General features: G+C 41.4%; 1 protein-coding gene across 2 annotated transcripts in view; it reads right to left on the bottom strand.

The window, feature by feature from the left end:
* The window catches only part of LOC140198817 (calcipressin-1-like), a 98413-nt gene that overhangs the window by 21953 nt on the left and 50215 nt on the right, over positions 1-26245 (bottom strand). The window contains exon 1 of one of the 2 annotated variants that reach the window (XM_072259885.1): positions 456-624. The exons of the other annotated variant lie outside the window; for it this stretch is intronic. Coding sequence (XP_072115986.1) covers positions 456-539 — 84 coding nt within the window. The 5' untranslated portion in view covers positions 540-624. Of the gene's footprint in view, positions 1-455; positions 625-26245 lie in introns of those variants that run through there. 2 annotated transcript variants of the gene reach the window in all.

The raw sequence follows: 26245 nt of genomic DNA, 5'->3' as shown, positions 1-26245 counted from the left end.
CTGAAACCAATGGGCAGTTTACAAGCCATTGCAACCTTGCGCCTCAATTTCACAAAAAGACATTACTTTGTTTTCACATAATAACCCCGCCAGCAGCATCAAGACAAAATTCGCTATCTTCGTGCACAATTCCATCTTTTCCTAAAATGTACTAAACTCATAGGAACACAAGAAAAGAATTTTGCAACAGAGGATCAAACTCTGCAGTTAGTCCTTCATCCCACATCAGTGATGGGCAGAGTATTAAGAAGTCAATGCAAGATATCCCTAACATCAGTTTCCAACAGGAGTACACACTGCATTAGCGCGTGGCGTACAAGTTAAATTCCAAACATTCTCACTGCCACTTGTATCTATCAGGTCCATTAAACCAATTCCGGATCAGCACAATAAATTGAAACTAGACTGCCAACATCGAGCTGTTTTCTTGAAATATAGTTGAGCCCACTCCTTACCCGTAAATCACCATCTGTGAAAACTTCATTGTCAGGCAAACAAGCAATCAGAATCCTGTTGCACTTAAGGCTTTGCAGATGCATGGTGTCGCTGGTCACAGCTTGAATAACTGCAAAGGAGTTTCAAGGCTGTTGATCCAATGTGGTGGTTATGACTCACAAGCTGCCGTGCACTACTCTGGCTTATATAGACTTGAGTGATTACCCTCAGGAGATTTCCAGTGTGAGACAGCAAATTCTTGAACAAAACCAGCAAGTTCCAACTGGGACAAAATGAACTTCGAATGGAAAGTAGTGACATCAGCACTTGGTCAGATATCTATGCTAATCAGCTTGGCTTTGCACGGGAAGATGGAAAAAACAGCTGATGCTGCCTGGCAGCTGTGTTATCATTGGTTCTGCACATAGTTTCCATCAGCAGTAATTCCATTTAACACCCACTTGATTTCAATGGCTTGCCTGAGATGGAAAATTTTACACTGTGAAAGGAACGGTTAAATAGTAACAGAACTGACTCATTAAACTGTGTGAAGATATTAGGAGGGAATGATAGAGAAGGTAAAAAGGAACCCTTTGATCTCCTCTGCTCTCCCATCCCATTCACACCACCACCTGAACTTAGCCACCTCTACCAAAACCGAAAAAAAGCCGTTACCAACATTGCCTGTTCCATTTATAAATTTCACAGAATTGATTGGCCAAAAAAAAGATCACGCAAAGGCACTATTATGTTACTGTTGGTGGATAGCGACTGGCGATCTGCTGTATGAGAAGGGTGTCAGATCTTAACTATTCTGCCAGCTCCAAATCACGTTTCAGCCAAGGAATATTAAACTTCTTTTGGAGACCAGTAACATCATGTGGAGATTGCGGAGGCATTAGCGATGATCTTTCAAAAGTCGATAGATTCTGGCATGGTTCCGGAAGACTGGAAAACTGCAAATGTCACTCCGCTATTTAAGAAGGGGGCAAGGAAGCAAAAGGGAAATTATAGACCTGTTAGCTTGACGTCGGTGGTTGGGAAGTTGTTGGAGTCGATTGTCAAGGATGAGGTTACAGAGTACCTGGAGGCATATGACAAGATAGGCAGAACTCAGCATGGATTCCTTAAAGGAAAATCCTGCCTGACAAACCTATTACAATTTTTTCAGGAAATTACCAGTAGGCTAGACAAGGGAGATGCAGTGGATGTTGTATATTTGGATTTTCAGAAGGCCTTTGACAAGGTGCCACACATGAGGCTGCTTCACAAGAGCCCATGGAATTACAGGAAAGTTACATACGTGGATAGAGCGTTGGCTGATTGGCAGGAAACAGAGAGTGGGAATAAAGGGATCCTATTCTGGTTGGCTGCCGGCTACCAGTGGTGTTCCACAGGGATCAGTGTTGGGGCCGCTTCTTTTTACATTGTACATCAACGATCTGGATTATGGAATAGATGGCTTTGTGGCTAAGTTTGCTGATGATACGAAGATAGGTGGAGGGGCCGGTAGTGCTGAGGAAACGGAGAGTCTGCAGAGAGACTTGGATAGATTGGAAGAATGGGCAGAGAAGTGGCAAATGAAGTACAATGTTGGAAAGTGTATGGTTATGCACTTTGGCAGAAAAAATAAACGGGCAGACTATTATTTAAATGGGGAAAGAATTCAAAGTTCTGAGATGCAACGGGACTTGGGAGTCCTCGTACAGGATTCCCTTAAAGTTAACCTCCAGGTTGAGTCGGTAGTGAAGAAGGCGAATGCAATGTTGGCATTCATTTCTAGAGGAATAGAGTATAGGAGCAGGGATGTGATGTTGAGGCTCTATAAGGCGCTGGTGAGACCTCACTTGGAGTACTGTGGGCAGTTTTGGTCTCCTTATTTAAGAAAGGATGTGCTGACGTTGGAGAGGGTACAGAGAAGATTCAGTAGAATGATTCCGGGAATGAGAGGGTTAACATATGAGGAACGTTTGTCCGCTCTTGGACTGTATTCCTTGGAGTTTAGAAGAATGAAGGGAGACCTCATAGAAACATTTCGAATGTTAAAAGGCATGGACAGAGTGGATGTGGCAAAGTTGTTTCCCATGATGGGGGAGTCTAGTACGAGAGGGTATGACTTCAGGATTGAAGGGCGCCCTTTCAGAACAGAAATGCGAAAAATATTTTTTAGTCAGAGGGTGGTGAATCTATGGAATTTGTTGCCACGGGCAGCAGTGGAGGCCAAGTCATTGGGTGTATTTAAGGCAGAGATTGATAGGTATCTGAGTAGCCAGGGCATTAAATGTTATGGTGAAAAGGCGGGGCAGTGGGACTAAATAGGATAAAATGGATCAGCTCATGATAAAATGGCGGAGCAGACTCAATGGGCCGAATGGCCTAATTCTGCTCCTTTGTCTTATCGACTTATGGTCTAAGAACCCCCCCCCCCCCCGCCCACCCTGCTCATCATGTGCTTGTCCCACTTCCAGCGGGGAGGACAGCCCAGGTAGCATCCACACCAGGACCACTAGACTCAACCGGAAATGTTAACTGTTCCTTTTACTCCACTGATGCTTCTTGACCGCCTGAGCTCCTCCAATACTGGGGGAGGGGAGAAGTGGCACGGTAGCATTGTGGTTAGCACTACATTTTACAGGGGCTTGGGCTCAATTCTCGCCGTTGCCTCTAAGGAGTTTGTATCTTTTCCCCATGACTGTGTGGGTTTCCTCCCACAGTCCAAAGACATACCGGCTGGTAGATTAATTTGTTATTGTAAGTTGGCTAGGATGAACTTGGGGGATTGCTGGGGTCAAAGCAACGCTCACAACACGCTGGAGGAACTCAGCCAGGTCGGGCAGCATCCGTGGAAACGATCAGTCAACGTTTCGGGCCGGAACCTTTCGTCAGGACTGAAGAGGGAAGGGGCAGAGGCTCTGTAAAGAAGGTGGGGGGAGGGTGAGAGCTCGAAGAGCTGAAAGGGTCTATTCTATGCTATCGCAATGAAATTAAAAAAAACATTACTTTCTCCAAGCAGTATGGCTGATCAGCACTTTCACATAGTAGCGCACCCCTCCATATACCCCAGCACCAATACTTTATAATTTCCTGTCAGTCACCTATGTACAGACACTCCTGTGCCTGGCATCACGTTATGGATATACAATCAATGCATACAAGCTATCTTACATATTTATTATTTATTGTTTTTTATTATTGTGTTCTTTATCTGTTTTTTTTGTGGAGCATTGCATCCAAAGTAATAATTATTTTGTTCTCCTTTACACTTGCGTACTGGAAACAACATAAAACAATCTTGAACCTTATTTCAAAGTCTCCAAGCACAAAACAAGCAAAGGGCATGTGGGAAGGGGGAGGTGTTGAGGGAGAATTACAACCGGAACTAAGCAAAGTTACTGACACAGACAGAAGTGAAGACAAATCATGAAATCTGGGGCAAAGTCACAAACCATTGGAGCTCTGTGGGTCAAGAGGTGTCAGTGGAGACAAAGGAATGGATGACATTCCAGGTTGAGGACGGAGTGTGGAGGGAAGATGGCCAGTATAAAGTGATTTTTTTTATATTTCAAAATATACTTCATCCAAAAATAAATACATAATATATACAATAAACCATTCAATAACTTTCCATCCTTTACATACGTTTCCATTAAAGTCAGTACATATCCGTACTTATGGCCACCCACGTGGCCCTCCAGTTGTTCACCTTACCACATCATTGTTGAGGGGTATACTCCCCGCCACCCGACCCCTCCCTCTCCCGCGGGTGAAGAAACCTAAACCGTGGTCCTTCCCCACCGGGCCCTTGCGGTGGCTGCACCGAGTTTCAGTGCGTCCCTCAGCACGTACTCCTGCAGCCGAGAATGTGCCAGTCGGCAGCATTCTCCCACGGACATCTCCATGTGCTGGTAGATCATCAAGCTGCCAGTATAAAGTGATGAGACGGAGTGGGGGGGGGGTGGTGAGGCAGAGACTGGCATTGGTGACAGGTGGAATCAGGAATGGAGGGGGTGGATGGTGAGCGCATTTATTGATTGAGGTTGGTGGGTGAGAGGTGAAAACAAACAAGGGAAAATATGGGGCAGATGTTGCCAGGTGGGAAGAGGAAAGGAGGTGGGGGTGTGTGACAGAACAGAGACTGTAAGGTAGCAAGTGGAGACCGATAGAAAAGAGATGATTTGCATTTGGGAGAGTGGAAAAGAAGGGTAGGACAAGGAAGAAGCAACCCAGGTGGATGAGTAGGTGGGTGACGGATAGATGGAGCCAGATGGGGGAGGGTAACAAATCTAGTTGGTGTTAGCAAAATGGAATTGGAGTGAGTATATTATTGTCACATCTAAAATGAAAAGTTTATACTGCATACTGTTCATATAGATCAGATCATCACACAGTGGATCGAGGTAGATCGAAGTAAAACAACAATGCAGAATAAAATTTAACAGCTACAAAGAAAGTGCAGTGCAAGTAAACAATAAGGTGCAAAATCACAGTGAGGTAGATAGTGATGTCAAGGGTCCACCTGACACCTGATCATACTAGCGGACCATTTAATAGTTTTATTGGGGTGGGGTCGAAGCTGTCTTTGTGCACGACGGTACTCGTTTTCAGGCTTTTGCATTTTCTGCCCAATGGAAGGTGGTAAAGGATGAAGAATCTGGAAAGAAGAAATGACGAATGAAAGATGGAATTACTAGTGGAGGAGGGAGGAGGGAGGAGGGGGGAGGGCTGACTTCAACAACTTCACACAAATCGATGTTGTCTGTAAAGCTACAATGTGCCTACTAGGTGCTGTCCCTTACAGTTACTATGAAGCTTTGTTGGGTCAGTGTGGATTAGTTGGAGACCCAGAATCAGCTCGAAGACAAGTCAGTGCGGGAGTGAGAGAGGGATACAAAACAAACTTTGGGGAGTTGGAAGGGCCAACTCTTGCGAGCTGGGCAGAAGCGTTCAGTAAAATGGCAATCCAATCTTCATTTGCAGAAGATAACTAGGTAAGGGCCCTATGGAACTGAGAATACCAGATACTCACCACCTTATATGAGTAGTGCCTATAACCGTACTAACAGAATAACCACAATATTGTCACCCAAGTTAACAAGTATTCTCCGCCCCCTCCCCCCATCAACAGATGCTGCTCGACCTGCCAAATTCCTCCAGCAGGTTTGTTGCCTGAGTCCAGTATCTGCAGTCTTCTCATCTCCATTGACACCATCATGCCCCTAGAAAGGACTTTATATGTATTAATAAGAACGCTCCTCACTCCTATAAACACTAAAGAAAGTGCTTCTAGTTCATTTAACTACTTGTGACAAGATAGACCTCTCATCCTGGAATTAGCCCACCAAAGCCATTTTGGATTACTTCCAATATGCCATGTGCCTTCCAAACCAATTGCTGTACTTGTCTGCCAGCTAACATTTTGCAATTCATGTACAAGAACACGTAGGTGTCTCTGTACTTTATTATCTGCAATAGCTCTTCATTTACATAATAGATAGCTGTTTGATTCCTCTCAAGAGTGAACCATTGTGGTTGTTGAAAACTCAGAAAGGAAACCCAATAAGATTGTGATTAGGAAGAATAAAGGTCTCCTTTTTGACTTAACATCCTCCAAGATGACCACAACCTTGTCGTGGTTTGGAGTTGTGCGTGCCTTAATGACCAAAAGAGCTATGCTGACTGGAGTAAGGGCTTTTAGCTTTGGCTCTTGGTACGGTCACCATGTCAAACAGGTCAAAGGGTAGAGGACAGACCAAGAGTGGTCCACCAGTCCTACAGGTTCAAGTCTTCAGCTTAGGGCCAAAAATCCTGATTGGTAAAACAAAATTGTTACGGAAACAACAATAAAGAATCCTTCTACATCTGAGTGCGATGGTATTCCTGAGTCTCCACCAGAGACTTGCACGGCTGACAGTTGTGAAAACTGAAAGGAAGTTACTGGTACAATGAACACCACCAAGACTGATGGAGGACCCTCATTACTGCCCTAAACCTCATTAGCACAACAGGGATGTAAGTTTAACTTAATACAAGTACCAAATTAATTTGTCATGCTAAATAAACAAAGTTCAGAGACATGCCATGCAATTTGTTGATTTGAGGCAGCACGGTACACAAACTATAAATTACAATATATTAAGAATATATCTAAGTATTGCAAAACAAGAGCAAAAACATTGAGGTAGAGTTCAATGTTCACCGTCTTCTTCCCCACCTTATTTTGGCTTTTCCCTGCCCCTTCCTTTCCAGTCTTGAGAAAGGGTCTTGTCCCTAAATTCAAACACTTATTCATTTCCATTAATGCCTCCTGACCTGTTGAGATCCTCCTTCATTCTGAGTACACTGCTCTGGATTTCTAGTAACTGCAGAATCTTGTGTTTTTGCTTTATTGTCCATTCAGAAATCTGATGGTGGAGGAGGAGGTGTTCCTAAAACTTGTGTCTTTAGGGACTTGTACCTCTCCCCGATTGCATGGGATAATGGCCACACCGGGTACACAGCTTCAAAAGGAAGGCTAAATCAGGTGAGGGCTGCTGGCGGCCTCATACCCCGGTACGAGAGACACAGCTTCTTCTCTTCCACCATCAGATTTCTGAACAGACAGGCGGCATTAATGGAAACAAATAAACATTGGCATTTAGGGCTGAGACCCTTTATCATGACTGGAAAGGAAGAGTTAAAAAACAAAATAAGAAGGTTGGATGGGGAGTTGGGGGAGGGGTAGAAAGGAAGGGGAAGATGACCATGAACCCTAGCATGTGAACAGAGCTCTAGCAGACTGGGCGAATGGAATCCAGTGGGATCCCCAGTTTGTGATGCTTGTTCATACCACTGGACCTGGATTTCTGAAGCTGAGAGAGTGGAACTGCCCCAGTGCAATGGCCTTTCCACTTTAAAAACTCGCCCACACAGGTTTCCTGTCATCGTTAGACATGACGGACAAGCACCACCGCCTCCCTGATGGTAGCAATGAGAAGATGGCTTGTCTTGGGTGGTGGGGGTCCTTAATGATGGATGCCACCTTTCTGAGGCAATCACCTTTTAAAGGTTTCCTCTACGCTGGGGAGGCTGGTGTCCACGACAGAGCTGGCTGAGTTTACAACCTTCTGCAGCTCTTTCTAATCCTTCGCAGTGGTGTCTCCATACCAGATGGTGATGCAAATCAGTCGAAATGCTCTCCATGGAATAGGAGGGCCTGCCACTTTAATAAAGGCAGCATCATCAATATAAACGCTGGCAAGATTTGATGGAATTAAATACAGCAATTACATTGGTATGCAGGGCATATGTATACGCATACTTGCGGAGAGAGAAAAAACATGAAATTGGTCTTAATCATGCTTCACAAATAGGGAAGGAAATGTAAATGCACAGAGGAACAAACTCCAAAATATGCAAGACCTTGCCAGTAGACAAGCTTCTTATTTGACTCACTTCAATAAAAATATGGAGCTGTATGTTAGTCATGCTTCCTGGTGGTAATAATTTCCCAAATATGACACTTCAAGTAACAAACGCTGTTCTAAAGATATCACTGACTTTTGTGGCAGACGGCTTTGAAATTTTTGGAAAAGAGTATACAGTAATGCTTTCCCATAAAATCTTGAAATCCTCTGATCACTGACACATCAATGCCAAGTTGGTGTGGTCTTTCATTGATCCTATTGTGGTTATTATTCTATTATGGAATTAATGGGCATCCTCGCCAGAAAACAAACCCCAGGGTTGTATATGGTGACATGTACTTTGATAATAAATTTGCTTTGAATGCCACTTTTTGTAGAAAAACCAGTGGCTTTGTTCCCAGAATCTCTACAAGACGTTTGTGCGTTCTCCCCGTGACCCCTCATGGGTTTCCTCACACAGACCAAAGATGTACCAGTTGGTGGGTTAACTGGTCATTGTAAATTGTCCTGGGATTAAATTGGGGGTTTGCTGGGTAGGGTGGCTCGAAGGGCCAGACGGGCCTGTTCCGTGTCCTTCAGAGGAACTCTGTTCCCATGTGCCTCAGTGCTGTTGTTTGTTCCTCAGAACAATGAATATTATACATCAAGAGTAACATACACAAAATGCTGGTGGAACTCAGCAGGTTAGGCAACATGTAAGGGGGGAGTCCTGATGATGGGTCTCAGCCCGAAGCATCGACTGTTCTTTCCTCTCCACAGATCAGGGGCTCCCAACCTGGGGTCCAAGGCATGATAAAACTTGGGAACCCCTCCCTGCCACAGATGCTGCCTGACATGTTGAGTTCCACCAGCATTCTGTCTGGGTTACTCTGGATTGTCAGCATTTGTCAGTTTAGTGTTGATTGAAACATGATTTTACAGAACAAAAAATGGATTTTGCTTAGATGGACCCATGCTACCCGGAGCTCTTTCCATTCTTCAGCATATAGCTGGTCTGGTAGCTACAAAGCACCAAAACTTGGCACTTTGGATGATGAGGTCAAATAATATGGCTTCCAGACCAGCTGGCTTGATGACATCTTTCAATATTTACCAATTCAGTGCTGTGTTGTTGCCTGCTTTGTGGTAAATTCCTGATTATCACTGCCACATTTTTAGAGGAACATTCAATACCCATTTTTAATTTAATTCCGTATTTGACAAGCTGCAAGACTATCTGCAGGTTTCATTCAGCTTCAAAAGGGCTGAAAATGCATGATGTGAGTGAAACCAGAAGGATTTGGTGACTTCGAGATCTGGCAGCGGAACTGGTGAGGCCATGTGAAGCGAGATGTGTTCATTTCTCCCCCTACTGTTTACTGATTTTGTGAAGGATTATGGTGTTATGTTAAATGGATAGGAGAATGATTTTGCCATCGCAGGCAGCCCAGATAGAGCAGTAAGATTACTATTCTGTCCAGAAATCACACCCCAATCCACCATTTCCACTGGCAGCTTATTCCACACTCTCACTGTCCTGTGAGGGAAGAAGTTACCCCCTCGTGTTTTCCTTAAATATTTCATCTTCCACTCTTAACCCATGACCTCTACTTCTTGTCTCACCCAACTTCAGTGGAAAAAATCCTGCTCACATTTACCCTATCTATTCCTCATAATTTTGAATAGCTCTATCAAATCTTCCTTCAATCTTCTACTTTCAATCTTATTGATATCTTTGGCCCATCTAGTCCATATGGGCTGTTATTCTGCCTAGTCTCATTGGTATTCTGCAAGAGCCCTCCATACCCCTTCCATCCATGTACCTATCCAATCTTCTCTTAAATGTTGAAATCAAACCCGCATCTACCACTTCCACTGGCAGCTGATTCCACACATTGAGTGAAGAAGTTCCCCCTCATGTTCCCCTTAAACATGAATGCTTCGAGTTATCATTCAGCATTGAGCTGGGCAATGGCAAGATGGTTATGGCTTTTAAAAAAAAACACTGGAGAAATTCAGTGGGTCAGGTAACTCTGTGGGGGCAAAGGAAGTTGCTGGTTCAGGTCAAGACCCTGTATCGGGATATACATAATGCTCCAGATTCCATCATCTGCAGTCTCTTGTCACCATGGTAACACCTGCTCCAGTCAAATAAATCCCAACTTGGGCTTGCTGGTTCATAGATCAGGGCAAACTTCATCTTCGTCTTGTTGGTGACATTTAGATGGTTGAGTGAACAGTTTTCTAAATAGTGTCAGTTGAGTGTTTGTCTTCAGAAAGTAGCAATTTTTGTTGCTGATAGTTGCTGAGAAATAAATTTCATGACATATGCTGGTGATACTAAATCCGATTCTGATGACAATTCCAAACTGTTTTGCTCACTGTGATTTCAAGCATTCAAGCTTGTAGATACCAGAAATGGTTGGGAATGATTTCCCTACTTCATGTTAAGCACTACAAAGAATCTGAAGGTATTGACAATCATCGTAACTGTTACAGTTAAAAAGATATGGAGGATCTAATTGCTGATAGCATTGCATGAAGACAGAAAATTATCTACACTACATGTTTGCGCTGATTTTGTTCACTTTACAGTCAAAAGAATGCGACGTAGATGAATCCTTCCATCTACAAGTATTAGGAACTAAAACAGTTTTATAGTACTGTATCAGTATTGGTAGAGTTACAATTTGTTCTGCATTTCATTTACAAACATTTGTAAATACATAATTTATTACTGTTTGTCTTTATGCCTCAACTATTTCCAAGGAAAACAAATAGGGGTAGCTGTTTAATTAGGCCAAAATGTACCAGTCCTGATCTGTCCCAGTAAACTTAAGTCCAATGTATCTGGAAACAGCATCGAAGGACCTGGATCAATGCTGGATAAATGGAATAGATATACAAATCAACCATGACCTAACTCCATAAGCTAAATGACAGAACCTGTTCAAGAAGCTCAATACTCTGGTAATGTAGAACTTCTCTAGGTACATCTACCCAGCAAGTTTATTCTAATATTCAACCTGAAAAAAAGTGTGCAGTGATTCACTTTGAAGGATTCAATTTGAAGGTGAAATATGGGGTTGATGCCCGACTTTTAGGAAAAGAGGGATCTTGAGGTCTACAAGTTGCCATGCAAGTTGACAACATTGTTAAGAAGGACTTGAGGTGTGTTTCCTCCTTTAGTCAGGGGACTGAGTTCAGAGCTGCGAAGTAATGTTACAATTCTATAAATCTGGTTGGACCACAGCTGGAATTTTTTGTTCAGTTCTGTTCGCCTCATTATAGGAAAGATATGGAAGCTTTAGAAAAGGTACAGAGGAGATTAACCAGGATGCTGCCTGGATTAAAAAACATGTCGTATTGGATAGGTTGAATGAGGCATGCTTTTCTCTTTGGAGCAGAGGATGATGAGAGGTCATTATCAAAGGTGCATAAGACAAGAGCATAGATTGAATAGACAGTCACCGACTCCCCCACCCCCCAGAGCAGAAGTAGCTAATACAAGAGCATAATTTTACAGTGACTGGAGGAAAGTATGGGGGAGGATGTCAGAGGCAAGTTTTTTTTAAAACAGAGTGGTGGATGTCTGAAGCATTTTGCCAGAGAGGCAGATACATTAAGGACATTTAAGAAACTTTTAGACAGGCACAAGAATGGTAGAGAAATGGAGGTCTATCAAAAAGGGAAGGGTTAGATTGATCTTAAAGTTAAAGGTTGGCACAACATCATGGACCAAAGGGTTTGTACTGTAACAATGTTTTATGTTCTAACAGTTGCTCCATAGTAGAGAAAATGGGAAGGAAATAAGTGGATATGTTGAAGGGATATTTGAACAAACAGGGTTAACCAGGCAGCATTTGGTCTGTAAACTTGGACATCCAACACACTTGACTTATGTTTCAAACAAGTCAAAACTGGTTGACTAACCCAGAAAGCAACTCTAGCACAGACATGGGAAAGGTCTCCTTTCTGTATTACAACCATGTCTACACTGCAAAGGTTGTTCAGCAGTTGTGAATTAATTTGGGAGATCCAGGGCCATGAAATATACCTTACAACGTATGTGCTCTCTTCCTTAACCACTGGATAGTTAAGGAAAAACATTATATAGACAGGGACAGGAATTTTTCTGTAATCTTATAGGAGGGGATTAAAATCATGAAGGTCATAGATAAGCAACACACATAAAAGTTGCTGGTGAATGCAGCAGGCCAGGCAGCGTCTCTAGGAAGGGTCTCGGCCTGAAACGTCGACTGCACCTCTTCCTACAGATGCTGCCTGGCCTGCTGCGTTCACCAGCAACTTTGATGTGTGTTGCTTGAATTTCCAGCATCTGCAGAATTCCTGTTGTTAAGGTCATAGATAAGGTGGATTTAGCATTGCCTTTTGCCCAGGATAAAAGTCTAAAACTGGGGTGCATACATTTAAGGTGAGACGGGAAAGATTTAAAAAGCGATCAGACGTGGGGTGGGGGGGTGGAACTTTTACTACAGTGGATCGTGGATGCGTGCGTGCAATAAAACTGGCAGAAGCTATGGAGGTAGGTAGAATTACAATGTTTAATGGGTGCATGGATAGAAAATAGCTTAGAATAGGGGTTCCCAACCTTTTTTTTTTTATGGATTCATAGTCATACTTTATTGATCCCAAGGGAAATTGGTTTTTGTTACAGTTGCACCATAAATAAATAGTAATAAAACCCTGTCTGATAAACACTTCTCAACACAAGTCAGCATATGAACCCCAGTTTCACAAACTGTAATTGTGTTGATTGGAATCTTATTGAATTCCTTCTGAAAGTCCACAATCACTGTTTTTCTATTTTACTGGCCATTTTCTCAAAGAACTCTATCAAATAGGTCATTTTCCCTTCATAAAACAACGTTGATTCAGTTCAGTATTTCTATTCTTTTCTGATGTTGTTACTGATGCTGGCTGTGTAATACAGGGCCATGGGCCAATTCAGGTGCAAGTTAGCAACTGTATCAGTTAAGTTTAGAGTACCATGCAAAGGCCTTAGGGGCATACATATAGCTAGTACATTTGAGCAGTACTACATTTGTTAATGTGGAATAGAGTACAAGTTTGCAAATCTGGCAGCCTCAGAGGATGTTGGGAATGGTGAGAGTGGAGTGCCACAGGAGGGGTGTAGGACAGGTGGCAGAGAAGGAGTGCCGGGGTGGGGGGAGGCATGCTATCAGCCCTGGGACACCAGGCAAGATCATTTGATTCCAAGCAGTTGGTTTATGGATCATTACAGAGCATCTCTCTGGTGCTGCCTGTTCCCTCTCTCCTCCCTTCCGCTTTTCCCAACCATGATTCCCCTCTCCCTGCTCCCTTCCCACTCTCAGTCCACAATAGAGACCCAGATCAGAATCAGGTTTATCATCACTCACATGTAATGAAGTGCGTGTTTTTTACAGCCTTAATACAGAGCAATACATAAAATTACTCTATTACTGCGTAAAAGTCATAGCCACGCTGTGCCTGAGACTTTTGCACAGTACTGTAAACCTTGAATGAAATATTAGGATCACTTCTGGCGTCCATGAAGTTATCAAACTGTTATATAAAGACAGTTCATAACATTTTTCAGCAAAGAAAATCTGTCATCCACACTACTCTCGTCTACATGTCACTCAAGATGTATCTCAGAGCTATAGATAGATCGATAGATAGACATACTTTATTGATCCCGAGGGAAATTGGGTTTCGTTACAGTTGCACCAACCAAGAATAAAGTATAAATATAGCAATATAAAACCATAAATAATTAAATAATAATATGTAAATTATGCCAGATGGAAATAAGTCCAGGACCAGCCTATTGGCTCAGGGTGTCTGACCCTCCAAGGGAGAAGTTGTAAAGTTTGATGGCCACAGGCAGGAATGACTTCCTATGACGCTCTGTGCTGCATCTCGGTGGAATGAGTCTCTGGCTGAATGTACTCCTGTGCCCGACCAGTCCATTATGTAGTGGATGGGAGACATACATTATCCACGACGACATGCAACTTGGACAGCATCCTCTTTTCAGACACCACCATCAGAGAGTTCCTACCATTAACTGAGGGGTCCACGGACCCTATGTTGGGAACGCCTGGTTAGAGGAATACAGATTGAATACAGGCAAATGGGATCTGCTCAGATAGACACCTTGGATGTCATGACTGAGTCAGACTGACATGCCTGTTTCTGTGCAGTATATACGACCCTGGAAACGAGGTTCACAATCCATTAAAAAACAAACATCTCTTATCTTTGGAAATTGTATTTGTTGAATGAAACGGATGTCACGTTCACATTCTGATTCTGAATTTGCACACATTGTCCCACTATCAAAAGAAGAAAAATAGGGGTACAAAACTGAAACAAACAATTACTGCCACTTTCCATGCTAAATGCTGATGCGTGAGTGAGAGAAGCTACTATGAAAGTGAAAGACCAGCTCCTACATTTCTGCCCTTCATTTATAAGCACAGTTTCCTACAGGATTATCGCCAGAAACATTATATATTATGGAAAAATCCAATCTGTTTACAGATATCTACACAGCCAAGTTTTAGATCTTCTTTGTTCAATTGTCAACTCTTTAGAAAGAGTGCTAACTGATAAAGGTGGTTAACTTCAGATGTGATTCAAGTAGTGTGTAGGAGAGAGGGAGGGGAGTTCTGGTGTGATGACAGAACTAAACTGATCTGTGATTTGTACTTTGTCACTCCCACTGATCAATGCAAATCTGTCAAGAGATGGTACAAAGACCAGTCTATTAATAATTGGCTTTCTACCAGACTGATACAATACCATTTTCCACTCCTCGTCTTAGCTACTACTGTAAATGGGTTTATATTAACCCAGTGAAGGCCATTAAAAAAAATCAACACAAAACAACAGGTCAAACATAAAATTATGTTAAACTAATGGTGGTAGGGAAACTGCATTTGGAAAGAGTCACTTCTGCTGTTAAATGATGAAAGGGTAATCTCCAAATAAAAGTCTAATGCACAAGTAATGCTACGTTTATAGTATCAAATATCCTTTCCAAAAATAATTTTTCACAAAGGAACATGTATCTGGGTGACTTATGGAAAGACTGGAATCACAATATTGACCTGGGTGTTAAGATTACATCCACTGATAGTAATGCACAATTGAGAAAATGGAAAAAGTTTCACAAGACCCAGAACAAAAAGGAGTTGACTGATGAGCACTACCAAAACATTCAAATTTTAAACTAATGAGAATTACTTTGTTAATGTTGCAAGTTATCTTACAGACAACGGTAAATGCAGGTTACTTTCCAATTTCCCATATCAAATGGAAACAAAAGCACAAGAGAAATCCCAGCAAACCTAGTAAAGGTACAAGTTAAACACTGATGATAACTCACTCTTTTTTCAAAAATATTCTGATAAAACACTGTTTCTTTCCTTGCAGAAACTGCCTGACATTAGCATTTCCAATACAGTGGATTCCAATTGATCAGGATACATTGCGACCAGTACTTTTTAGCCCAATTAAGTGGCTGCCCTAGTTAGTCAAAGTTTCATGGAAATAGTTAAAGGTATAAAAAAGGCAAACTGAGTAACAAATTGTGTTTTAAAATATAGAATGAATTACAACACTAGCAATACTAAAGTACTATAAAACTGTATTAGCTCCTAATAATCAGGAAAGGAATTCATCCAATGTATGCTAGCATGTTCTTATGACTGACTGTAAACAAAATCAGTGCAGATATCTAATGCAGATAATGGACTCTCTTCAAAGTGCTTTCAAGAATTACATCCTCCAAATCCTCATTTTTGTTGTAACATTCAAAATGTTTTTTGATACCTTCAAAATCTTCATAGTTCCTAAATTGAGTAGTTTCATTTTCACTCCAGGTTACTTCTGGAACATCAAAGCCAGAATCTTGAAACCAGCAAGCAAGACAGTTTTGAATTGTCTTACTGATTATTTCTCACCAGTGACAGAAATAATTGTTCACTGAACATAAACACATGCAAATGACGCCATCTGAAATCTGTTTACTCTGAGCACAGGGTAGTCTAACATCCACATAAATGCACACCAGTGGTGTTAGTTAGAAACTGTTTGGCAACAATCTCCTGTCCCAATTATGTGACATAATGTCCCAAATAAATGAAGGGAATCATGACCATTTTCTTGATTAGTTTTTGTTTGTTGAGTTGTCCCAAATAAACAGCTGCCCCAATTAATCAACGGTCCAATAAACGCGAATCCACTGTATTTGTTTTCCTTTCTAGGCTCATTTTGTGTTTTACTTTCAAGACTCATTTTCTAATTTTATTTCTAGACTCATTAATTTAGGGAATGACACCATTAATAAAATATTTAAAGGGCAGCGTCCGCAATTTCCCTGGAGAAAATGGCAATGAGTGGGAACTACTGCACAAACGGGATTGATAAAGGAACAGTGGAAAATTCCCACAGGAGGGTGGACCAAAAGTGTGAATGTATTGGAATTGGTTTATTGTTGTCACATGTACCAAGATACAATGAAAAGCTTGTCTTGCATATTGTTCATACAGTTCGGATCATTACACAGTGCATTGAGACAGAATAAGGCAAAACAGCAATTAAGTGTAAAAGCTACCAAATAACTTCAGGGCAGATAAACTAGAAAGTGCAAGCTCATAACAAAGAAGATTGTAAAGCTAAGTGTTCTTTGTATCATACAAGTAGTCCATTCAAGACTCTGATAAGAGTGGGATAGAAGTTGTCCTTGAAACTGGTGGTACATGCTTTCAGCATTACGCATCTCCTGTACAATGGGAGAGGGAAGAAGAGTATTTCTGGAGTGAGCGAGGTCTTTGATTATGCTGGCTACTTTATTGAGGCAAAGTAAGGTATAGAGGTGAATGAAGTTGATAGTCTGTGGGGGTGGGGGGGGTGGGAGAGAAGGCTGGTTTCTGTGATGTGCTAAGCTGTGCCCATAACCTTCTGCAATTTCTTAGTCACGCACAGTTGTCATACCAAGCCACAATCCATTGAGACAGGACGTCTTCTATAGTGCATTGATAAGAACTAGTAAGGGTTGACGGCCAAATTTCCTTAGCTTTCTGATTAAGTCGAGGCACTGATGAGCTTTCTTGGCCTTGACATCAATATGGACGGAGCAGGACAGGCTTTTAGTGATGTTCACAAATAGGAATAAGTCTCTCAGGTTGAGCTTGATCATGTAGACCTCAGAGCGCTGTGGAACTGCACTAATATAGGAAAACAGTATTTTGTTACACTTTGAACTTGTGCCTTGCAGCCAGTGGAAAAGCTTAAGGAAAACAAGATGGTGGATTATTGACCTAGGTTACACAGGTTACCTGCTCTTGTAAATCACAGTATTTACGGTTGGTCCAAATACATTTCTGATTATTGGTGACTCTCCATATCAATAGCGCATTTGGTGACTAAGATCAAGTTTATTTATCGTCATTTGACTATACATATATAATACCAAATGAAACAATGATCTGCCGGACCATAGTGCACCCACAAAACACAGAGCACCTAAAATAGTACCATAAATAAGTTAGTAAAATATACCTCAAATGTATGCAGTGCGCAGCACAAATAAACAGTAAACAGATCACTGTCTCAGTGATGAGACTAATGAATAGTGGCAGGGTATTCATTAGTCTCACAGCCTGAGCGAAGAAACTATTACCATCTGACAGTCCTGGTTTTGATGCGAGAGATTGACCATTTCCAATAACGAATGAGTCAATGTATTGTGAGAAGGTTATTCACCACTGATTACCGAAGAATTGCTGCAGCGAGGTTTTAATGTAGACACAAGACTGTCTTATCTGAGCTAATATACTCACATGACCTTATTGTTAGACCACAAGATACAAGACCAGAATTAGGCCATTTGGCCCATCTAGCCTGCTCCACCATTTCATCATGGCTAATCAATTTTTCCTCAGCCTCAATTTTCCCCCAGATCCCTCATGCCCTGAACAATGAAGAATCTATCAACCACTGAAAATACATGAAGACCTGGCCTCCACTGAATGGCCTAATTCTGCCCCATGTCTTAAGGAAGGAAGTTCATTGGTAATCCAGTTGATTACCTTCAGTCCAAATCAATTCCTGGATTTCGGTCGGCATTTATCTTATGGGACTCATACAACCTTGTTCTGGGGTTGGGAGGATTCCTAACAAGTACAATGTTCTTGCTTGTTATACTTAAACTCGAACTTCCCCAGGATTTCCTAACACCACACTCAGGTAGTTGGGCACTCTTGTAGTAGAGCGGTTAGTGCGATGCTAGTACAACCCAGGGGATCGGAGTCCGGAGTTCAATTCCGATGTTATCTGTATGAGGTCTCTCCGCGGTTTTCTCCATGTGCTCCTGTTTCCTTCACAAAGTCCAAAGATGTACCAGTTCGTAGGTTAATTAGACATTGTAAATTGTTCTGTAATTAGGCTAGGGTTAAAAATCGGGAGTTTACTGGTGGCATGGCCCAAAGGGCTAATTCTGTGCTGTATCTCAATAAATAAATGTTGTCTTGATGACAAGAGCAGCCATTCTTTCCTTCTGAAATTGCAGTCACAATCATATTTAGACCAAGGATAGGTTGTGACCTGGACCACCATGGCAGACCCAAAATAAACATTAACAAAAGCAGATAATGGGCAAGAAAGTGCTGCCCAATGGCAAAAGGACAACCTCACCCTCCCATGACTTTTCTGATATAAAAGCTAATTTGATTGATTGAATGGGTTTGCTTCATTTCTTGTGAACAAATCTAATCGAGGAAATTCCCCATTCTGTTGTCTATTTGATGTACTGATAGATTAAGCCAATGTTAGCACTAAAGCAGAAGTCTCAACACCAAAACTAGGATTACATTACATTGCTCAACAAAGCAAAAACAGTTTCGTGATGAAACATGTGAAAACCCAATTGGCTGATGATAGGTTTCTGTAACATTGGGACTCTAGGACAAGGCCCAGATGGATCATCCACTCAGCTCTTCTGGCTAAATGTACTTTTAAGTGTTTACACACAAGAAGCCAGAACCATCATTTATGGTAACTGCTCAACACTAATTGCCTTCAAAATGACAGCAACAAGACTTTTTCCCTAAAGCTTTGCAAATTCCTGTGGTGATGATATTTCCATCGTGCTGTCTCATTACTTGAAGCCACTGGAAATGAAGAAAAAGCTATACCTTCAAATCTAAATGGTCAGCAATTTGGGAGATGATTTTGACACTCCCATGCACTTGTTGCCCTTGTCCTTCTAGATGACAGAGGTTACAGAATTGGTAATTAGTCTATCATTGCCCTAAGTATCAAGATACAGTGAAAAGCTTAAGTGACATCCAGGCAAACCATTCCAAGCGAAAAGGTAGAAAAGAAAACTGAATAGAATATAGGGTCACAATTACAAAGTGCAGGGGCCATGATGAAGTTTAGGATACAAAAGGTCCATTCAAGAGTATTATAGAGAAATAGAAGCTGTCCTTAAGCCTGGGATTTTGGATGTGCTCTGAAGCCCAGTGGGGGTGGTGGAATGACCAGGGTGGGAGGAGTCCTTGATAATGTTGGCTGCCTAGTGAGGAAAACTAAGAAGTGAGATGATAAAGGTATTTCTGATGCCTCCTCCTCCTGTTAAATTAATTCTACACTGACATTTATGACATACGCTGGACCACAGGGCACTGACCCAGTTGTCCATGTTGCTCTATACGCTACCTTTCATTGCCAGGTAAGGAGACGTCAGGAGCAAAATTAATCTCAGCTTTTCCAAAAAGAAAATTCAATAGAGACAATATACAGTGGCATGCAAAAGTTTGGGCACCCCTGGTCAAAATTTCTGTTACTGCGAATAGCTAAGCAAGTAAAAGATGGACTGTTTTCCAAAAGGCATAAAGTTGAAGATGACACATTTCTTTAATATTTTAAGCAAGATTACTTCATCAGTCCACAGGACTTGTTTCCAAAATGCATCAGGCTTGTTTAGATCTTAACTGATGAAGTTAAAATAGAACTTTTTAGCCGCAATGAGCAAAGGTATACTTGGAGAAAAAAGGGTGCAGAATTTCATGAAAACAACACCTCTCCAACTGTTAAGCACAGGGGTAGATCGATCATGCTTTGGGCTTGTGTTGCAGCCAGTGCTACGGGGAACATTTACTGGTCGAGGGAAGAATGAATTCAATTAAATACCAGCAAATTCTGGAAGCAAACATCACACCGTCTGTAAAAAAGCCGAAGATGAAAAGAGGATGACTTCTACAACAGGATAATGATCCCAAACACACCTCAAAATCCACAATGGATTACCTCAAGAGGCGCAAGCTGAAGGTTTTGCCATGGCCCTCACAGTCCCCCGACCCAAACATCATTGAGAATCTGTGGATAGACCTCAAAAGAGCAGTGCATGCAAGTCGGCCCAAGAATCTCACAGAACTAGAAGCCTTTTGCAAGGAAGAATGGGTGAAAATCCCCCAAACAAGAATTGAAAGACCCTTAGCTGTCTAAAAAAGGATTTACAAGCTGTGATACTTTGCCAAAGGGGGTGTTACTAAGCACTGACCATGCAGGGTGCCCAAACTTTTGCTTCGGGCCCTTTTACTTTTTTGTTATTTTGAAACTATAAAAGATAGAAATAAAAAAGTAATTTTGCTTAAGATATTAAAGAAATGTGTCATCTTTAACTTTATGCCTTTTGGAAATCAGGTCATCTTTTACTCGCTTAGCTATTCACAGTAACAGAAATTTTGACTGAGGTGCCCAAACTTTTGCATGCCACTGTATATTGAAAAGTATCAAAAATATACCAAAGATCAGAAGAGACAACTGGAATCAAAGGAATGCAATTCTCAAATCACGATGGTAACTTGCTGAAATCCCTATGATTTTAATGACTACTATCTCTGCACAAAGGGAAGACTTTGGAAAGACCAACTTCAGATGGGAGTGACAATGGAAACTAGTATTGTTCAAATACATTTCTTGTTTAGAACCTCAGATATATTGAAACAGGTCTGGAAATTTAATGGCCTGTGAAATAGAGATGGACACCTCACAACTAAGTTCTGGATTTACTGAAGTCCCAAGATACAGCTATTGAAATTAAAGAAATTCATGGAGATATCACTTTCACTTGTCCATGTTTACTCTCTCGTTTACTCTCTCCTGGAATTCTCCATGTCCATCTCAAGAGACAGGTATGATCTTCCTATCATCATATGCCATGTTGTATGATGTAGGCGAACATGGTCTTTGACCAAGGTTGTTCTCAGCAAATTTTTCTACAGAAGTCTTTACAAAACTGGTAGCCCTAGCCATCATCAATACTCTTCAAAGAATGCTTGGTGTCAGTGGTTGCCCTGCTTCTGTGCTGTACAAAGAAAACAGTGGACCATGGAAGGAGGGTTTAAAAAAAAAGGGGCAAGGGGGTAACCAGAATGGGGAATGGAAAGGGGGGGGGGGGGGGGAGTAGGAAGAAACAGAAGTTGGAGAAATCAATGTTCCTTTCCTATTAGAAGTCCACTGTCCCCTCCCACTAGATTCCTCCTTCTTTCACTCTTTACCTCTTCAACATCAAATCATTTCCCAGCTTCTTACTTCATCCTCACCTCCTACACCCCTTTCCTCTCATTTGGTCTCACCTATCACTGGCCAGCTTGCACTCTTTCCCCTCCTCACACCTTCTTATTGTGACTACTACCCCCTTCATTTCCAGTCCTGGTGGAAGGATCTCAGCCCAAAATGTCAACTGTATATTCCTTTCTATAGATGCTGCCTGACCGACTGAGTTTTCCAGCATTTTGTGTTCATCAAGATTTCCAGCATCTGCAGAATCTCTTGCGTTAACATTACAAAGCTTGTTTGTTGGCTATGAAGCTTGGGGCACTGTAGCGATAAATGCAAGTGCACTTTCTCAGTTGAACCATTCATGTTTACTTGTCTTGCCTCATATTTACAGAAAATACTGAGCTATACAATACATTCACCAGCACACAGCTGGAGTAATGATTAAAAAATGACAGATTAAAGCCAAACAGCAAAGTCTGGTGAAATTGAGTCATCAACTATCCACTAGCTTCTCTATGTGCATAGACAGGACACAATTTCCAACTCACTGTGTACACAGTTTGATAAGATATTGATGGTCCATGTCCTTAAAAAGGCACAAGATCCTTGCAGATGTTCCATGCTCTTCTACTTTGTCCAAATTCACACCAGTTGTGGAGAGGGTTGTAGTTGACAATGGCAGGCAAGGAACCAAGCAGAGTGGATAAGAAACCAAACAGAAATTAGTTTGGAGAGAGAGTCCCCAAGGCTGGTAAATGAATAATGCTTCTTACACCCATTACAGCACCATTCACATTTGCAATACATTGATGAGTTTTACTACAGCTGTGAAATTTTGATTCTAGAAACCCACAGAAAATACTGAAAAGGATGTGTTTAAAAAAAAAAGGACCTTTTCATTAAAAAATTGACTCCAGTAGAATTTCTGGGTATAAAAACAAAGGAAACGTATCTCAATGAAGCAATGCAACCAAATCAACAAGCCTATCAACTCAATTCAAGGAAACCTGGCAGCCATTCAGTTTAGATAGAAAGTTTAATATAACTCATTGGTGAAGTTATATTTAGAATCGTGCGCGCAACTCTGGTCATCTAAATCTAAATACATTGGTGCATAGGTAGTTCCAGAGAAGAACTCTACCCAGGACTATAAACGTTACAAGGCATCGATTACACCAGCTATATAATCTGATAAACCTATATAAGGGCATAGGAGCAGAATTAGGCCATTCAGCCCAATGTATGATGGCTGATTTATTATCCCTCTAAGCCCCATTCTTATGCCTGCTCCCCCATAACTTTTGATGCCGTCTAAACAAGAACATATCAAACACTGCTTTAAATATAACCAATGACTTGGCCTCCACAGCCATCTGTGGCAGTGAATTGAGCAGATTCATACCATCTGACGAAAGGAATTCCGCATCTCTATTCCAAATGGATGTCCCTCTATATGAGGCTGTGGCCACTGGTCCATACCATAGGAAACATCCTCGCAGTATCCACTTTGCTTTTTTTAAATGGAACTAATGGTCTGAAACCAGTGGGTAAGAATATGAAATTTTCTCCATCCACTCTCTTAGAAGATCTGTACCAATGGCACAGTGGATAATGTTCAGCAAGAAGAATCTGCCTAGATAGCAGGTATTAAACATTTTACAGAAGTCCAAAATTTATACTCCAATTTCAGTCCTGTTGATAATAGAAAATCAAATGCAAATACCACACTTATTGACAAAGATTAATGGACAAAAATAATGACTATTCCAGGAATTTCACACTAACCAACCTTTATTTTCATCAAGCAAATCATAACAATATTTTGGTACTGTGATTACTGAGACTTCTTAAAGCCAAAGACAGTGACAAGAACTGTACCACAGCTAGCCAGTTTAGATTTCTTCCACTGAGTGAGAGAGAAGTTTGCCTCCTAGTTATTGAAGTCTGAACCTCATCCAGTAACATATTACTTTGCATCAGTACCTTGGCATTATCATATCAGAGGATCTGTCTAGGGATCAGCACGGAAGTGCCGTCAAACGGCAGCACAACAGCGCCTCTGCTTTCTTAGATGTTTGCATACACTTGGTATGTAATCAAAACTTTGATGAACTTCTTTAGATGCATAGTAGTGAGTGTACAGCCAGCTAGTGGTGTAGTGGCAACCGCACTGGATTTAGAGGCAAACGGTCCCAAGTTTAAATGCGGCCAGTTCCATGCACGCTTTCCATCAGTGCTTGGTTGAGCGTCATGCTAGCAACTTGGCCTTGTTAAAAAAAAGTAAACGCTATGGAAATGGCAAAATTGCTGCCCGATGGGCAACAAGGTGTGCAAAGGAATAATAGTGTTGAGTATCCTGACTGGTTGCGTCACGGCCTGGTACAGAAACACCAATGTCCAAGAACAGTAAAGCCTATAAAGAGTAGGCTATCACAAGCAAAGCTCTCGCCACCACTGAGCACATCTACAAGGGGCAGTGTCATAAGGCAGCAGCTGCCATCACCAAGGACCCTCACAATCCGTGCTATATTCTCTTCTCACTGCTACCACCAGGAAGAAGATACAAGAGCTTTAGGTCCGACAACACCAGGTTCAGGAATACAACCATCAAGCTACTAAACCAACGTGAACATCTTTATTCACCTCAACTCTGAACTAATTCCACAATTTATGGACACACTTTCTAGGATTCAACAACTCATGTTCTCAGTATTATTTTTTGCAGTACGTCTTTTGCACATTGGTTGTCAGTCCTTGTGTAGTTTTTCATTGATTCTATTATATTTTTCTGTTCTATTGCAAATGCCTGCAAAAATGAATCTCAAGGTGACGTGTACTTCGATAATAGATTTACTTTGAACTTTCAGTGCAACAAAGCTGTAGTTCACTTACAATAACGATTACGTCTACTTCACACAGCACTATGTGGGATAGTTTTATGAAATGGGAATTAAAAATACTGGTCAGATCCATAACAGAGGCACTACTGAACATTAGACAGCATGAATGAACTAAATCTAACAAAAATAAACCATTAATTTTCAAAGTAAAAGGAAGTCTTTGAAAGGTAAGCTCCAAACAAAAAGCTCTAGAAAATAAAATACTGTGCATAATGACATTTACTTTCAAAGTGTGAATAAGGCTGCATTTTTTTTGCCACAGGGCTATTTTAAGGATAGTCAGATGAAAATCTTATGGATGAGTTAATGTTCCTTTAAATAATAACTTCTAACAGTACTGCTTTCAGCTGCACACGGCACCTTACAATCTCATTAAACAAATTTCATTCTTTGAATATTTTGAGCCATCGGCATCAGAAGTGATCTATTATGGGGGAAAAATGGTAATGTTCTTTGTAATGCAAACATGAAATGCAGGATTTAAAGTGGTTTTATGATGTTAACAGTGTTTTCCATTCACAAAACAAGGATCTGACTAATAGTGCTGGGGCTGGAAAACAGTTCAGCTCGACAAGCACTTTTTCCCCTGCTTCTCGGTAAGAGAGTTCACTTCCAAAGGAAAACCAGGGCATAACTATGACCAGAAATACTGCAAACAGTTTAGCTCATGCTCAACAATGGAAGTGTGTGACCCAATATGCCCCAAAATACTTGCATGCTGGAAAAAGAACAATAACTTCTAAGAAGGTGTTGGATTCTGATGTTTTTAATCCAAGGTTCTTTCAGAAGTCAGGAAAGGGGCACAAGACTCGTTGCTTCACAATTGTTTTAAGTGTTAATAGAACAAAGAAAAATCAAAAATGAACAGTGATTGAGGGCTAGTAAGTGGAGAGGCAAAATAAAGATGGCACAGACTTATAGTCAGCTCTTTATTGATCAAAAAAAAGTCACTCAAATTTTCAGATAAGAGTCAATCAGAAAGGCCCTAGTGAAATAATGCAGCACCAGAGAAACTTCCCAGAGTTTTCCAGAATCATACAAATGTAACCACTAGGAGACACACTGAACAACTGCCTGTACATACTGTGGCCACTAGGAAGCATGCAAAACAGACAAGTTTCTAAGTAGTTACACAAAACTTGAAACTTTATGAAGCACTAGGGCCTCACTCAGAGTATTGCGGAAGACACACAAAGTGCCGGAAGAACTCAACAGGCCAGGCAGCATCTATGAAAAAGAGTACAGTCGACATTTTGGGCCAAGACCTTTCTGCAGGACACCAAGGGTCTCAGCTGGAAACATCAACTGTATTCCTTTCTATAGACGCTGCCTGGCCTGCTGAGTTCCTCCAGCACTGTGTGTGTGTGTTGCTTGGATTTCCAGCATCTGTAGATTTTCTCTTGTTTGTAATTGGAGTATTGTGAGCAGGCTTGGGCCCCTCATCTTAGAAAGGACATACTGAAACTGCAGAGCATTCAAAGGAGGTTCATGAAAATGATTCCAGCATTGAATGGTTTGTCATCTGAAGAGCATTTGACAGCTCTGTACCTGTATTCACTGGAATTCAGAAAAATGAGGGGTGACCTCATTGAAACCTATCGAGTGGTGAAAAGCCTTGACAAGAGTGGATGTTTCTATGGTGGGAGGGGGTCCTAAGACCAGAGGACACAGTCTCAGAATAGAGGGGTGTCCTTTTTAGAACAAAGATGAAGAGGAATTCTTTAGCTAAAGAATGGAAAATTTGTGGAATTCTTTGCCAGAGGCAGATGTGCAGGCCAAATCTTACGCATATTTAAGGAAGAACTTGATAGATTCTTGATTGGTCAGGACATGAAGGGATACAGGGGAAGGCAGGAGATTGGGGCCGAGGGGAAAATTGGATCAGCCATGATGAAATGGCAGAGCAGATTTGATGGGCCAAATAGCCTAATTCTGCTCCTATATCTT

Source organism: Mobula birostris, chromosome 6 (genome assembly GCF_030028105.1).
Source record: "Mobula birostris isolate sMobBir1 chromosome 6, sMobBir1.hap1, whole genome shotgun sequence".
Lineage (NCBI taxonomy): Eukaryota > Metazoa > Chordata > Chondrichthyes > Myliobatiformes > Myliobatidae > Mobula > Mobula birostris.
Note: the sequence above shows the minus strand (reverse complement) of the source record. Positions and strands in the feature narration are given on the sequence as shown.